Source organism: Budorcas taxicolor, chromosome 8 (genome assembly GCF_023091745.1).
Source record: "Budorcas taxicolor isolate Tak-1 chromosome 8, Takin1.1, whole genome shotgun sequence".
Classification (NCBI taxonomy): Eukaryota; Metazoa; Chordata; class Mammalia; order Artiodactyla; family Bovidae; genus Budorcas; species Budorcas taxicolor.
In genome coordinates this window covers 76498552-76516292 of record NC_068917.1, presented here as the reverse complement: position 1 = coordinate 76516292, position 17741 = coordinate 76498552, and the positions used below count along the sequence as shown (strand labels likewise).

Below are 17741 nucleotides of genomic sequence, written 5' to 3'. Positions count from 1 at the left end.
CCTGATAATATCTAATATTTTTAAAAGTCACTACAAGACAAAAACAACTCATTTTGACAAGATAGCACTTGGTTTACATTAGGGGTTTTTTTTTTCCCCTGTCTGCTGCCAGTTAAAACATAGAATTATAAATTTAAGCCTAATTTAAAACAATGTACAAGGCTATAAAGGAATGTTTTCAACATTAAAGAGAGGTTTCATTAAAAAATAAAATAAATAAATAAAGCCTGCCTGCTTTGCACATCCTGAAAAACTGCACCCAACATCTGCTAGCCATAGATTTAAAAATTCTTGTGTCTATCGTTGTTGTGCATTTGCTAGGTCATATCCCACTCTTTTCGACCCCATGGACTGGATCACACCAGGCTCCCCTGTCCTCCACTATCTCCCAGAGTTTGCTCAAACTCATACCCATTGAGTTGATGATGCTACCTAACCATCTCATCCTGTATAAAAGGCATTAAAGGATAGCTGCCTTTGACCCAAACACACAAGTGTACTGCTGAATAACATCATCTAGAGTCGTAAGTTCCCACTCCCACCCTGTAGGACGCCCTTCTCGCCATTGAGGCCCCTTGCCCTCTTTCCCTTTTCGGTGGCAGCCCACACCTCTGTCCTGGCTAGGGTTCCTGCTGGGAGAGACCCACTCTCTAGCAACTTGTCAAAGTGAAGTGAAGTGAATCTTCATTGCAGGCAGATTCTTTAAGGTCTCCCAGGTGACTCAGCGGTAAAGAACCCGCCTGCCAATTCAGAATGCAAGAGATGTGGGTTCAATTTCTGGGTGGGGAAGATCCCCTGAGGGGGAAATGGCAACCCACTCCAGTATTCTTGCCTGGAAAATCCCACGCACAGAGCAGCCTGGTGGGCTACAGTCCATGAGATGGCAGGGAAGTCCAACCTGTATAAAAAGTGAAGTCGCTCAGTCGTGTCCAACTCTTTGCGACCCCGTGGACTGTAGCCTACAGGCTCCTCCGTCCATGGGATTTTCCAAGCAAGGATACTGGAGTGGGTTGCCATTTCCTTCTCCAGGAGATCTTCCCAACCTGGGGTTTGAACCTGGGTCTCCCGCATTGTAGGCAGCCGCTTTACCATCTGAGCCGGCAGGGAACCTGTATAAACTCCGCCCCAAAGAGCTGATTGTGTGCTACTGCCATCTAGTGGTCACATTTGTGCTTTACCAACTTGTGTGTTAGTCGCTCAGTCTTCCCTGACCCTTTGCAACCCCATGGACTGCAGCCCACCAGGCTCCTCTATCCATGGGATTTTCCAGGCAAGGATAATGGGGTGGGTTGCCGTTTCCTTCTCCAGGGGATCCGCCCGACCCAGGGATTGAACCCGGGTCATCTGCACTGCAGGCAGATTCTCTACCGACTGAATTACGAGGAGCCCTAAACTGTCTTCAAACCCACTAGAATGGGCACCGTAATAAATCACTGGGCTACAGAGTAAAATGACAGGAAACGGCCCCATTGAATTCACTCCATGGAAAATGCTATCATCTTACGAGTTTCAGTAGATATAGAAGTCATATTGGAGTCGGTTGAAGAGTGAGTTGTGGTATCTCAAAAACATAAACAACTCTTAGAAACCAAAAAGAATAAGACACACATTCCCACAGAAAAGTAAGATTATAAACAAGCAGTTTGCAAAAGAAATATTACAGATGACTAGAAACTTTTTGAAAATATGCTCCATCTGCTAGCACTCAGACAAAGTCAAGTGGAAATTATGAGCTAATATGATTTTTGACCTATGTGACTGAAATTGTTTTTTTCTTGGCCACATTGCAGGGCATGTGGGATCTTAGTTCCCTGACCAGGGATCAAACCCGTGTCCCTTGCATTGGAAGCATGGAGTCTTAACCACTGGACCACCACCAGGGAAGTCCCACAATGTTTTATGACTTCATATCAAGTGTTGGTGAGATCACGGGGAAACAAGATTGCTCCCATAGGGCTGATGGGAGTGTGAAAAGGACAGTCCTTTTCAAGGGTGATTTGACAGTATCTATAATAATGTCAGATGTGCTTACCTTGGGCCTCAGAAGTTTCACTATTAAGTGTGTACCACACCGAAACGCATAGGGCCCCACAAACAAGCAGGCCTGTACAGGATGCCACCCAAGCATAGTTTATTGTCAAGAAAAACTGGAAACAACAAGAAACATGGCTAAAATATGACATGGTACATTCATACTATGCTTTCCAGGTGGCTCAGTGGTAAAGAATCCACCTGCCAAGCAGGAGACTCCCGTCTGGTCCCTGGGTCAGGAAGATCCCCTGGAGGAGGAAATGGCAACCCACTCCATATTCTTGCCTGGAAAATCCCACAGACAGATGAGCACGGCAGGTTACAATCCACGGAGTCACAAAGCTTCAGACATAACTTAGTGACTAAACAACAAAAACCCAACAGTATTCATACTAAAGAACAATGTCATAATTAGGAGCACAGACTGGAGCCAAATGCCTGATTTTATATCCTGATGTCATCACTTCCTGAGCATCTAACCTTAGGCAAAGACCTCTGTCTTTTTCTGCTTCAGTTTCCTTGTTGAAATGAAGACAATAATACCTACTCCCCAGGGGCCATTAAAAGTCCTAAACAGGTAACCTCAGTAAAACAATCAGAAATAGAGAATAGGTCATGGTCAGCACACAATAAATATTAGTAATTATTGGTAGTATCAGCAGTTAAAAGAATGTGAGTTTAAAGGAACTAACAAGGGCCTTCCCTGGTGGGCCAGTGGCTAAGACTCTGTGCTTCCAATGCAAGGGGCCCAGGTTCAATTTCTGGTCAGGAAACTAAATTTCACGTACCACAACTAAAGATCTTGAATGCTGCAATTAAAAAAAAACTATAGACAGTACAGCCAAATAAATAAATAATATTTAAAATTTTTAAATGTTTAAAATAAAAGAATTAACATAATTCACATACACTAACATAGACCTCTGAAACACACAGAGAGAAAAGGAACAGGTTGCCAATATAGTGATATCACTTATGTAAAACAAACACACACATGCATACAAATAATACTATGCATTTTCTCCAAGGATATATGCGCAGGTAAATATGCAGGGAAGGGGCTGGAAGGATACAAAGGAATCGATAAACCTTGATTATCTCTGGTCAGGGGAGGGGACCAGGATGGGGAGAATGGTCAAAGTGGGTTTTAGCCTTATTTCTGTGTTTACAAATGCATTCCTTTGTGTTGTACAGAAAGTTCGTTTTTAAAAAAACAGTGAATGGGACAAGTGGAAACAGCAAATATAGATTAGACTTTAGAAAATTTTGCTAACAAAGGAGTAGAAAAGTCTCAGGATCCGGAGAGGACTGTGGGGTCAAGAGAGGACTTTGTGGGGTTTACTTCTGTTGTTTTATAATGGAGGTGTTAAAGGCTGTTTATGCTGATGGAAATGATCCAGAAGATGACCATGGGGGTGGACAGTTTCCAGAGGTGATGGTATTCAGGGAGTATGTGAGCAGATGGTCATGGGCAGACTAGGGACTTTCCTTCTGCTGTGAGCTTAAGGGAAGGGAGGACTGTTCCAGTGATGACAGGTGACAAAATAAGTGGGTTCCTCCCTGAAGATCTGCTCCCCGTGCTACTTCCCAGGGAAGAAAGTGGAGTCGTCCACTGAGAGAAGGCAGAAGGAAACAGTATGTATGGTTTCAGTGGAGAAAACATGTAGAGTATTGGTCTTTGAAAGGGGTGAATGTCCATTTACAATTTGTGGCCATCAATTAAATGAAAACAAACTCTTCCCACTTTGACGCTCCAAGTAATTTCACACCTTTGCTGTGGACCTCATCAAATGGTGCTCTATTTACACACACCGTTAGATGGGGAAACAATGGACAGTGACAGACTTTTTATTTTCTTGGGCTCCAAAACTACTGTGGATGGTGATTCAGCCACGAAATTAAAAGATGCTTGCTCCTTGGAAGAAAAGCAATGACAAACCTAGACAGCGTATTAAAAAGCAGAGACATCACTTTGCCTACAAAGGTTCATATAGTCAAAGCTATGGTTTTTCCGGTAGTCATTTATGGATGTGACAATAAAGAAGGCCGAATGCTGAAGAACTGATGCTTTTGAACTGCGGTGCTGGAGAAGACTCTTGAGAGTCTCTTGGACAGCAAGGAGATCAAACCAATCAACCCTAAAGGAAATCAACTCTGAATATTCATTGGAAGGACTGATGCTGAAGCTGAAGCTCCAATATTTTGGCCACTTGATGCAAAGAGCTGACTCACTGGAAAAGACTCTGATGCTGGGAAAGATTGAAGGCAGGAGAAGGGGATGACAGAGGATGAGATGACTGGATGGCATCACCAACTCAATGGACATGAGTTTGAGTAAACTCTGGGAGATGGTGAAGTGACAGGGAAACTTGGCATGCTGTGGTCCATGGGGTTGCAAAGAGTTGGACACTACTGAGTGACTGAACAACAAAAATTTACAGGCATGTCCATCTCTTACTCATTTTACAATAACAGCTAAGATTGGTGAGCCCCTACACAGGCCAAGCATTTTACATACAACACTCCATTCAGTCATCCCAATAACTCCAGGAGGTCACTATTTCAAAGTTCAGGTCTAAAAGAATAGGTGATTTGCTCAAAGCCACCATCTGGTATAACCAAAAAGCTTTCCATAACAGGGAAAACTCTCCCAACCTTTTGCATATAATACATTCTCCATTGATATTGAAGAAAACCTCAGTAATTGAGCGCAAAACACACCTAACATCAATGCATCTTCTTACCTAACTAAATGGCCAAAATAAAAGAAAAAAAAAAAACAGCTGGTGATAATATCAAATATTTAAGGGTTCTAAGAGCAATCCAGAGTCCTATCAGGCCCTAGAAGTTTGTAGCACACCTCTGCATTGCTTTATCTGGCTCCAAGCTGGGATAACACCTTGGAGGACTTAACTGCTGAATCCTGCATGATCATTTCAGAGGCCACGCCTAATTAGGATATGACCGGACATGCCACAAATCAGTTAGGGATTATTTCAATAACATTATAAAGATATACTGCTTTTGGTGTACTATTAGATAGTTCCAAGTGAGAGAGCTAAGTCGACTCAAATGTGTCCAACTCTTTGCGACCCTATTGACTGTAGCCCACCAGGCTCCTCTGTCCGTACAATTTTCTGGGCAAGAACACTGGCATGGGTAGCCATCCCTTCTCCAGGGGATCTTCCCAACCTAAGGATTGAACCTGGGTTTCCTGCATTGTAGGCAGATTCTTTACCATCTGAGCTATCAGGGATGCCCTTACAAATACAAAAGCACCTCATAATTCTGTACATTTAAGATCAACAGACACGTAAGGAGGAGAAGGGGACAAGAGAGGATAAGGTGGTTAGATTGCATCACTGACTCGATGGAAATGAGTTTAAGCAAGCTCCGGGAGTTGGTGACGGACAGGGAAGCCTGGCGTACTGCAGTCCATGGGGTCACAAAGAGCTGGACATGACTGAGCAGCTGAACTGAACTGACACGTAGGGCCAGAATCTTGTAATAATCTTAGGTCTACTATTACCAGCTAGTATTGTTATGTCTATCATGCTTTTTTTAGGCTCTGTATTGCTGGTCCTTGGACATCTGGGGCCTTGTGGACCCTGGAGAGACTGTCCTCCCAGGGCGAGCCAGTTTCTAGATTTCTAGACTCTCCTGGGAGTATAACTTTCATATGCAAGCCAGTCAATCCAGAAGCCATAATCCTATCTGCCTTCTTTTTATTTTTTGACATTTTTTGCTATAGCTTTATGTCATACAGGATCTTAGTTCCCTGACCAGGGATCGAACCTGCATCCCCTGCATTGGAAGGAAGCATGCCGTCTTAACCACTAGACTGCAGAGAAGTCCCCCATCTGCCTCCTTGTTGAAGCTCTTAAACTCAGGGCCACTCCACCATCCCTTAAGCAAATATCAGACAACTAGAGACGGCTCCTATGTGTCAGGGCTGACTGCTGCTGCTGCTAAGTCGCTTCAGTCATGTTCGACTCTGTGTGATCCCATAGACGGCAGCCCACCAGGCTCCTCTGTCCATGGGATTTTCCAGGCAAGAGTACTGGGGTGGGGTGCCATCTCCTTTTCCGGTCAGGGCTGACTATAATTATCCAAACCAGCCAATCCTGTTGATGATGCCTTGCCTATTCCTTCCCAGAAACCTGAATAATGGCTCCTATCCACGTCCTACCCTCACTCTCACTGCATCCTGACTTGCTCTCGTGCCTCCCCATGTAACCTTGCATTCATGTTCTGTCTCCACCTTCTAGGAATCTGTGAGTATAAAACCTCACATGTCTTTGCTTCATGACAGTAACTTCCACACTTGTGTGTCTTTCCATACTTGATTGAAACAAATCCCAGGTGCATTTTAAAACAATTGCCCATGCTGGCCTGGGAGAGGTCATGTCTCTTTATCCAATGGAGATAAACACTTCTGGAAAGAGGCTGTGTGGGAAAGGCCAGACAAGCAGAGGTAAGAGCTATGCCACCTCTCCAAGGGGAAGGGTGTCAGGGAGGATAGTTAGGGAGTTTTGGGGTGGACATGTACACATCACTGTATTTAAGATAGATAACCAACAAGGACCTATTGTATAGCACAGGGAACTCTGCTCAATAAACTGTAATAACCTAAATAGGAAAAGTGTTTGCAAAACAATGGATACATGTATATGTATATCTGTATATATACATATAGGTATATCTGAATCACCTCACTGTACACTGAAAACTAATACAGCATATAAATACTAATATAAATATAAAAATAATATATAAAATAAAAAAATTTTAAGAGATATGCCACCTCAACCAATGCTGGCCTCGTGGCCAATACCAGGGTGCCTGGGGGGCAAGGTGTTCACAAATCTAGGTCAAAATGAGAAAAACAAGCATAATACATTAAATTTTTCATAAAACTCAATTTATGCACGTTTAAATTCTAGAGTTTTTTTTTCCTTTTAATAATTTTGGTGCTAAAACAATCTTCATTTTGTGAGATGATACTACAGAGTCATGTTGGGGTTATTTGGAGGATTACTTTTGTTTGCTTGTTTGTTTATTTTAGCATCCTTATTTTGGCAACATAAAAATTTGGCAACCCTTAAGTTGTTCCCCAAATTTGTTTTTGAAATTTAACTACACAGTGAAAGCCAAAATCTGCAACTTTGGCACCAGAAATGGGAGTTGGACAAGGATTTGGTGTTTGAATCAATCCACAAACTCTAAGCCTAATAAAGAAGATTCCACTAGTATATGTAGTCAGGGAATGAGGCCAAAGACTGTTCACACCCTCCTCCAGTAAAAACATGGATTCTGAAGGGACTTCACCTAAACTGAAGGTAAATATAAAGGAAAAATATCGAGCTTATGAAAAATTACTATGGGACAAAGAATAAGAGATCCCACTTCCTGGTGGGGAGAAAGGAGGAGTTCAAGAAATGATTTGGCATCTTCAGTGGAGGACAGAAAGATATCTCTAAAATAGAAACAGACATAAAACACTACAAAATAGACTCTATCACACCAAGTCCTGATTTTAACAGGATGTTGAGAAACAGAAAATGGTTGCCAAGAGCTGGCCTGGCACTCACAGCAAGGCCTGGGCATTCTCTTGTCAAATGTAAATTTCACAGAGCATCAGTATCAGAGAAAGCCACTCAGTGACCATGGTGGATCGAAAACAAAGACAAGACTCCTCCAGAAAATCACAGGGAACAAAATATGAATATGTCTTCTATGCTGTCTGTTTTATTGGCACATAGTTGTTTGTAGTAGTTTCTTATGATCCTCTGTATTTCTATGGTGTCCACTGTAACTTCTTTTTCATTTCTAATTTTACTGATTTGAGCACTCTCCCTTTTTTTTCTTGATGAGTCTGGCTAAAAGTTTATCTATTTTGTTCATCTCAAAGAACCAGCTTTTAGTTTCATTGATCTTTGCTACTGTTTTCTTCATCATTAGTTATCAGAGAAATGCAAATCAATACCACAATGAAGTATCACCTCACACTGGTCAGGATAGCCATCATCAAAAAGTCTACAAATAAATAATCAATGCTGGAGAGAGTGTGGAGAAAAGGGAACCCTCCTACACTGTTGGTGGGAATGTAAATTGGGACAGCCACTATGAAGAGCAGTATGAAGTGAAGTGAAGTACAGGTTGCTCAGTAGTGTCCGACTCTTTGTAACCCCATGAACTATACAGTCCACAGACTTCTCCAGGCCAGAATACTGGAGTGGGTAGCCTATCCCCTTCTCCAGCGGATCTTCCTGACCCAGGAATCAAACCGGGGTCTCCTGCATTGCAGGTGGATTCTTTACTTCTTTATCAGAGAAGCCCAGAGAGCAATAGGAAGGTTCCTTAGAAAACTAAAAATAGAGTTACCATATGACCCAGCAATCCGACTCCTGGGCATATATCTGGGAAAAAACATAATTTGAAAAGATACATGCATCATGATGTTCATTGCAGCACTATTTACAATAGCCAGACATGGAAGCAACCTAAATGTCCATCAACAGGTAAAGAAGATATGGTAGTTACATACAATGGAATATTAGCCATAAAAAAAGAATGAAATACCTATGGCTAATTCTTGATGATGGAAAACCACAAAGTTCTGTAAAGCAATTATCCTTCCATTAAAAAATAAAGAAAGAAATAAAAAGAATGAAATGTCATTTGCAACAACATAGATGGACCTAGAGATTATCATAGTTAGTGAAGTAAGTCAGACAGAGAGATAAATACCATCATGCCTCGTACGTGTGGAGTCTAAAACACAATGATACAAATGAACTTACAAAAGAAAAATACAGTCACAGACGTGGAAAACAAACTGGCTACCAGGGAGGAAAGGGGAGGGGAGGGATAAATTGGGAGATTAGGATTGATGTATACACACTACTATATGTAAAGTAGATCACTAGTAAGGACCTACTGCATAGCACAGGGAACACTTCTCAATACTCTGTAATGGTGCATATAGGACAAGAACCTAAAAAAGACCGGATATGTGCTCTACACTTTGCTCTACACCTGAAACCGACACAACACGGAAAACCAACTGTATTCCAACAAAATGTTTAAATAAATAAATAAGAACGTTGTCCAAGTCACAAAATACCAAACAAAATCCCCCCGTTCTAAGTAATATGAGTGCCTGCTGCTCCTTTACCAACCACAGCTTTCAGTTCAGTTCAGTTCAGTTCATTTCAGTTGCTCAGTCGTGTCCGGCACGCCAGGCCTCCCTGTCCATCACCAACTCCCGGAGTTCACTCAAACTCATGTCCATTGAGTCAGTGATGCCATCCAGACATCTCACCCTCTGTCATCCCCTTCTCCTCCTGCCCCAAATCCCTCCCAGCATCAGAGTCTTTTCCAGTGAGTCAACTCTTCGCATGAGGTGACCAAAGTACTGGAGTTTCAGCTTTACCATCAGTCCTTTCCAATCAACACCCAGGACTAATTTCCTTTAGAATGGTCTGGTTGGATCTCCTTGTAGTCCAAGGGACTCTCAAGAGTCTTCTCCAACACCACAATTCAAAAGCATCAGTTCTCCGGCACTCAGCTTTCTTCAGAGTCCTCAGTCTAATCTGCCCTTATACAGATAAGGGGTATTGAGATACCTAGTCAAAGAACTGTCATCACTTTATGACAGCACCAGTCCGAAGGGAATGCTTACTTCCTTGCGCTCTCCCCAAAACCACCCCACCACAGCCCAAATCTTTCACCTCCTACAGACACCCTACAGCTCCCTATGGTATGTGGTTTTTCTAACTGCAACAAGTAATAAACCCAACTCATTCAACCTCTCATTAAAGTCAGAAACCACACAGGAAACCCTAACAAAACCACCTCTACCCAACATACCTCTTGTTCAAGCAACGTAATCAGACCAGGAAGAGAAATAATAAATAAAAGCATTGGGGAAAAAAAGACATAAAAGCAATATTAAATAATTAAACAGTCCCAAGAGAATCAATTGAAAACTATCAGAACCCAGAGTGAGTTCAATAAAGCAATCTATTATGAATTAACATAAAACTCAGGACTTCCCTGGTAGTCCAGTGGTTAAGAATCTGCCTTCCAATGCAGGGGATGTGGGTTCGATCCATGGTCCAGGAAGATCCCACATGCCACAGGGCAACTAAGTCCAAGCACCACAACTACTGAGCCCTCCCTCTGGAGCCCATATGACACAACTGGAGAAGCCCCCGTGCTGCAGTGAAGACCCTGCGTGCCACAGCTAAGGCCCGGTGCAGCCAAATGAATCAATGCTCTATGTGTTATGAACTCAAGAGTCACCAGAGAGCAAATCACAACATATAGTGGGGAAATTTCCCACTCACAATAGCAACAAACAACCGGGAATAAATGTAAGAAAAAATTTCAGATGAATAGAACGAAATATCTGAAAAATGGCAATACATGCTGCGAGCTGAGGTAGACAGGCTTACTATCTTAAAAATAAATATGATTTATTTATATTCATTACAAATTATAATTTAATATTTAAATTTACCATAATTCTGGTAAAATCATATCGGGTTTCTGAAACTATCTTTCATGGAAAAAATGAAGAAAAGTAAAGATATTAAAATGTTGCAGTATAACACAGGGAATGAAGTCAGTATTTTATAATAACTATAAAAATTTTGAATCACTATGTTGTACACCTGAAACTAATATAACATTGTAAATGAACTATACCTCAATTTTTTTAAAGTTATAGTAACTAAAGTGGTTTTGAATCTTATGAAATTAGAAACACAAATCAATGAAACAGAGCAAGAAGGCAAAAAACATGCATAGATATACGAAAAGTTGAGTATATAAAAAATAAGTGGAGAAATATCATTAAAAAATGCCTTTTGGACAACTGACTAACTATTTGGAAAATTAGGTTATACCCTACTTCAAGTTATAGACAAAAATTAATGGCCAGATTTAAATATAAATAAACACAAAACCCAAAATGATTTTAAAAGACATCCAAGTTAAAAGCAATCAGGAAAGGCAAAACACATGTTAAAAGAGATGAACTGACTTAACTATGTAAAAGTTAAATTTGGATGTCAAAAAATAAAGGCAATAAAAAAAAACTAGATGCAAACTAGGAAATAATGTGTAATAAGCAATTTTAAAATGTATCAATTTTAATATATAATTTTTTACAAATCAGCATTTAAAATATGACTATATTAGTAGGAAAATCTGTAAAAAGCAGTATACCGCTTGTCATCTATAAATTTTGGAAATATCTATAGGAGCTATAATGCCCAGTGATGTCAGGGATGCTGATAAACAATGTTTCTCATTCACTTTTGGTAGGAGTATAAAAACAGAAAAATAATATAGGAAATGCTATCTGGGCTCTGATTTTGAGGCAGTTCTCCAATGGAAAGAGTTCTGGGCTAGGGGTTAGGAAGCCAAGCTTATAGTCTTCTCTTTGTCTTCACAAGCTTTCTACTTGCAAGAGCACTTACCTGGGTCTGTCATCAAAATCAGAGCCCAGGCAAGCTGTTTGTATGTCTCAAATGCAAACCTCAAGCCATCTTCAAGACCAGGTGCTTTCCCTTCAAGGCACTATCTGTGTGTAGTTCTTGGCCTCTGCTACCAGGCTTGGCCACAGGATGCAACCAACCCAAGTGCCCATCAACACACCTGCCAAGGCTTCTATTGACTCCCCCATTATTTGTTTGTAGTTCCTGATTTACATCAAGTGGGAAAATCACATTGTCATCACATTGCTCCAAACTTAGAAAAGCATGTCATTCATACGGTCAGAGTTGGCCTCTGTCCAGTGATATCTGAAGCCATGTCTTGTGTTTAAGAATATCATCAGTGTAGGACACATTCATAAAAACAGATCAATGGTCTTTTTCGTAAATGGCTTCAGAGTACATTTGTACAGAGTACAGAAACCAAAAAAACAGAACTACTCAGAACTACTTTTGCAGCAGTTCAATAGTTAATTCTTTGGAGATAAAATGAGAAAATAATAATTAATATAGAAAACAACTCAATATACCATAATGATTAAGATGTTCTTTAATCACATAGTGAAAGTCAGGGAGCACGGGTTCAATCCCTAGTCAGGGAATAAGATCCTACAAGCCATGCAGCACAGCCAAAAAATAAAAATAAAAAAATTAATTAAAATTTTAAAAAAATACAGGATCTAGACTGTAAATGTACATTCTAGGGAGCAATCAAGTTGACAGATTCATAGGACGTGAAGTTCACCTCTTCCCACAAATACATTCTAAAGTTACTTAGTGCTATATAAGTAACAAAGGTTTTTGCCATTCCCTTCTCCAGGGTATCTTTCCAAGCCAGGGACCAAACCCAAGTTTGATCCTGCATTGCAGGCATATTCTTTACCCTCTGACCATCAGGGAAGCCATAAATAACAAGGTTTCACTGGTGTAGGACTGCAGCGGGACTGGGCAGTAAGAGGTCTTCACCCCCATTGTGGGACTGTCACATGAGTTCCACAGGGTGAAGAGTTGTCTTTCTGGGCATCCAATTCTCCACCTCTAAAATGAGATGATCAGACAATCCTTAGGTCTCTTTCAAGCTTGGACATTCAGTGGTAGTACACATGTGAGTCCATCACCTGACTCTCCTTTCATTCCTAAAGAAGCAGAGAGTGTCACCAAAGAACCCATAAGACCTTGTCTTTACGAAGGATAGGAAATGCCTCTGCCCTGCCTGATTTCCATGGTCCCCAAGTTGGTGAACCATGCAACATTCAAGAGGTTGTGGCCAGACATTGTCACTGGAGGTTCAAGAACAGCAATCGTCCTCCCCACCTTCAAGCTACAGGGCAAGGAAGATGGAAGAGGCTGTTTAGTTGGTAGGAATTTCCATCTGCTCAGGCCTTGGGCCCCAGGCTGGGTGAGTCTACTTCATCCCAACTATTATTCCTACTTCCTCTCACAACGAATTCAGTGTAGACCCACTCATTGAGTAACAAATTTTTCAATCATCAATAACTTGTGAAAATTGAACTAACTCTAGGAATATCATTCAGCCTTAAAAAAGAAAGAAATCTCATCGCAGGTTACCACATGGATGAAACTTGAGGGCAGGATGCTAAGTGAAATCAGCCAGTCACAAAAGGACAAAAACTATATGAATCCACTTACATGAAGTACCTAGAGGAGTCAAATTCCTGGAGACAGACAGTAGGAGGGTGGTTGTCAGGGGAATGGGGAATTCAAAGTTTAATGGGCATAGAGTTTCAGCTTTGCAAGATGAAAAAATTCTGGATGATTGCATGACAGTATGAATATATTTAACATGACTTAACTGTACCCTTTAAAATGGTTGAGAAAGTTAATGGTATGTTATTTGTATTATACCACAATGACTTTTTAAATTTTAACTAATTATATGATCATGGCTCAGACAGTAAAGCGTCTGTCTACAATGCAGGTGACCTGGTTTCAATCCCTGGGTGGGGAAGATCCCCTGGAGAAGGAAATGGCAACCCACTCCAGTACTCTTGCCTGGAAAATCCCATGGACGGAGGAGCCTGGTAGGCTACAGTCCATGGGGTCGCAAAGAGTCGGACACGACTGAGTGACTTCACTTTCACTTTCACTTTCACTTTGGGAAATCAAGAGTAACCGATAATTATAGATCATAATGATTTCCTTCATCTCCCCAAGTACCCCACCTCCTTCAAACCCAGATGGATCTTAGGGTTTTTGGCACCCTGAACACACGAATGTCCGTTTTTGTGTCTCCCCTTTTGAAATGATGTGGCTTCTAAAATATCAAATTAATGCCCTTTTTCTAGGCTCCCAGCCAAATCTCTACCACACAACCCACTAACTAGACATCTATTCTGTTGAACAGGCTAATCTATTATCAAACAAATATCTCTGGGGACAACTTGTGTATCGGTTACATAAGAGATGGATGCCTTCAATCCTTGGGATTTCTTTCCAGCTAAGATTAATACAAGGAAGAGATTTTGAATGGGAGAAGGAGAGGGGCAAAGAAGGAGAGAGTGGTTTTGGAACTCGTTGCTTTTGGAGAAAGATCTAGAAAAAGCACCATCAAGGGATGGTGTTGAAGGCAGGAGAATTACTGGGCACTCAGGGCTGGGAAGATAATTAACATGGGGAGAAGGGATGGGGACACAGAATGGAAGGGAATATCAGAAATCATTATACAGACTTGGGGATTTTGTTGTTCAGCACGCTATTGTTTAGTCCACTCACTGGCACCTTCCCACGGAAGTGGAGAATCACTGTCTAACACTCTAGTACTCTAACCTATGTAGGTTGTTTGCTACTGGGAAAAGACCCTGAAAGCCCTGGCTGAACAGTTGGTTCTGGCTAAACTGTGTCTGAGTGGAAAGAAAGGGATTCCTAAGAGGAAAGGAGGAGGCTGGGGAAACCCTGGGCACCGGCAGGGAGAATTATGCTCTGTTTAAGAGGCTCAGAGTCCTTCATGGGTGGTGATCTATTTAATCTCACTGCAGCCCAAGGTGAACGTCCCCAAGGACACAAAGGAAAAAGACAGTAATGAGATAGCCTTCCTCACTCACATTCATTACACCAGCATTTTCCTTTTACCACAATCTACCAACCCAAACCAAGCCACACCCATTGCTTTCTGCTGCCAACCTGCTCATGCCTGCAAACGCAATTGCAAACACTCAGCCTCCCCTCACCTCCCACAAACCACATGGCATCTGGGCTAAGGAAGCCTGTACCCTCCTTTCCCAAAGCCTTACTAGAAAAACAGCAGAACCCGCTAAAGCAAAAAGTGGACAAAGTCACTTTGGATCATACAATAAGGATATGTAAAAATACAGGTTCAGAGGAGGATACAGGTTCAGAGGAGCCCCAGGATCCACTCATTTTAGTTCTCTGTTACCTCCCTCTGTTCCAGGGCATGAGATAAGAATGCCCTGGGATGCTGGCAGTTACCCTGCTCATTATCTGAAAACTGAGTAATGGCTACTCAATTCCATCAAAGTGATGGGTCCAACCATACTTTTGGAAATAAGCATTACTGCTATATATGTGTGTGTGTGTGTGCATGTGTGTGTGTGTGTGTGTGTCCCAATCCCTTTTTCTCTCTTGTATAGATAAGAAATAGTCAAACACTGATCCTGGTAAATGCTCTTAGTCATGAATGAAAAAATTCCCACAGGAACGGCCGTTATGTGATACGGCAACATCGAAAATGAAAATTCAAGGAAGGCTGCTAAAAGATCAAGCCAGAATCACCCTGTTACTAGTAACTGAATACCTACAGCAAATGTGGTTTGCAGAGGCTAAAACTGCCTGGGGTATTGGTTAAGAATTTCCTCTTCAAATCTCCCCCTCCATGTGCCCTAGGTTTACAATTTAGAATTTCTATGAAATTCAGAGAGTGTTCATCAAACACCCAAGTTTCTAAATGGGCAGGAAAAGAGATGTGTTATTCAACCCAGCGAAACTTTGCCTTTCAAACTTGAGTTTTAATTCACTGCCATATTTATCAAGATGGCCACTTTCAACCTTTGCCCTCTGATCTGCCATTTTTTAAATGATCTCTTCCTTATCTCAAGGCATTTTTTCTGCTCCCTTTAGGACACAAGAATCTCCATCACAGCTAGTTGAAGATGAGGTCATTACACAACCATGATGCCATATAATCAAGGTCTAGTCCTCACTCAGTGTATTTCACATTCCTCAGCTTTCGGTGTAAGTCGCATTATTAGAAACATGTACTTCGATTGTCTGATCCCCTGGAATAACAGAAGTTCTTGGGTTAAGTTCTTCCGACTGACCCATAGTGATATAGGGGTGGCAAGGATCCCCCGCCATAAAATCATAAATCAGAGAACCGAGCTGGGCAAGGAAGAATCAGTTAAGTAACTAATTGTCATTAAAAAGTGACAGCGAGAGGTTTCTCTCTCCTAGAACTTGTCCTGTATAAGTCAAAAGCTGCAAAACTCTATGCCATATCAGGAAACAGGAACATGTTCAGACAACTGCCATCAACCCTTAGTTGGTCTCTGATGAGTTCACTGTCAGCCTACAACCTGAGTGCCAGATAAATGCTTATCACTCAGCGTATTTGTCTGGAGCTCTCCCAACGACTCTAGAAGATCTTTAAGAAGAACTCACCTTGAACTTTTTACAGCTAATCTCCACCCTACCCACACACAATAGGTTGTTAATAAATAATCGATTGTTGACCGATTTCTCATCTTCACCAGTGGGCATGGGAGACAAACAGCAAACAAGAGCTGAAACCTTTCACACTATAATTTATCACTTGAGACACTAAGGCTGAGAGAAAAAAATTGTACAAGTATGAAGGTCACCCTGATAAAGGAAAGCACATGTGGTATGCAAAGACAAAATGCACACTGTACTTATTTCCCAGAGATGACATTTTCTGAAATTCGGTTTACCAAATTGGTCTTCTTTGTTTCCTCATTTAACACAGTATGGGGTGGGGAGCGTCTAATTCATCGATGACAATCTATTCAAAATGTGAGGGCTTTTCTCTTTTCTTTTACCCTTTGACTATAATCCACTTAGTCCCCATCCCCAAAGCCCTCCCAAATAGTGGCGGGGTGTGGGGGGAGCGCTCTGAGACGCCCTTGCTCAGATACTTAGCGGAACTCTGTTCTCCACATGGGCTATTTAGGAGAGTCGCGGTCTCCTCGCGTGACTCCACTGCCTCCTGGGTTCTTCTCTGGCTGCGAACAGGAGTCAGGGTGATGAGATAGTCTCCCTTGCGGTCCGGGGAGGCGCTGGCCATGGTCCTGACCTCGAGCTCGGGACTCGAGCGCCGAGGGCGCCCAGGAGAGGCGCTGGGAGAGCGCGCAGGGCGCGGCGGGGAGCGGCCGTCGAGGCCCCCGCCCTTCCCGACCCCGGGGGAGCCCGCCGGCCTCCGCGCGAACCCTCCACTGCATGCTCGGAGCTGCATCAAAAAGGGTGGGGCATCCAGCCACAGCTGCAATCGGAAGCCACCCGGGAGGATTGAAGAAGAATGGAAACCCGGCCCGTCCCCTCCCCCTCCAACCATGCTACCCCCTCCCCAGTAGGGGATAGGCCCATCTTTTACCCCCCATCCTCCATCTCCCAGGCCCAGGGAGGCGCGGGCAGCCTTTGTGGACGCACGGCCGCCCATCACCGAGCCCGAGCACAGAGAGGGGTCGGGCAGGGTGGGGTGTGTGTGCACCTGCAAGAAGCGATATTCGAGGCGGGGCAGGACTGTGGGTTACGCTGGGATCCTCGGTTCTCCGCCGAGCTGGAAGGGGGCGAGGGAGGGGCGATCCCCACGCCCTATTCTCGGTCTCCAACACCGCTCCCCCGACCACCACCCATACCAACCTGGTCGTTGATGTTCTGCAGAGCTTCCTTGCCCGAGGCCCGCCGAATCTCCACCTTCCTGCTCGATTCAACAGATGGCTCCCCGCCGGCGCGCCGGCCCTGCCGGGAGTAGGGCGTCTGCGGGTCGGGGCCCAAGTGTGCGACGTCCCGCTGCTGGGCCACCACCTGCCCCGAGCCCCGGCCCACCGTCAACGAGTCGAAGTCGATGGTCTTGTTCTCCGAGGACCCCTCCACCGGGCAGAACATGCCACAGAATTTCTGCCGAGGCTTGGGGCTGCCTGAGCCCAGGTTTTTAAAAAAGGCAGGGACCTCTTCGTCCTCTGCCGCCTTCCCGGATTGCTTCCTCTCAGCCAT

General features: G+C 43.0%; 1 protein-coding gene across 1 annotated transcript in view; it reads right to left on the bottom strand.

Moving 5' to 3' along the window:
- The window catches only part of DPYSL2 (dihydropyrimidinase like 2), a 116451-nt gene extending 98710 nt beyond the window's left edge, over positions 1–17741 (bottom strand). Inside the window, exon 1 of the mRNA XM_052644485.1 lies at positions 17388–17741. Coding sequence (XP_052500445.1) covers positions 17388–17741 — 354 coding nt within the window. The remainder of the gene's footprint in view (positions 1–17387) is intronic.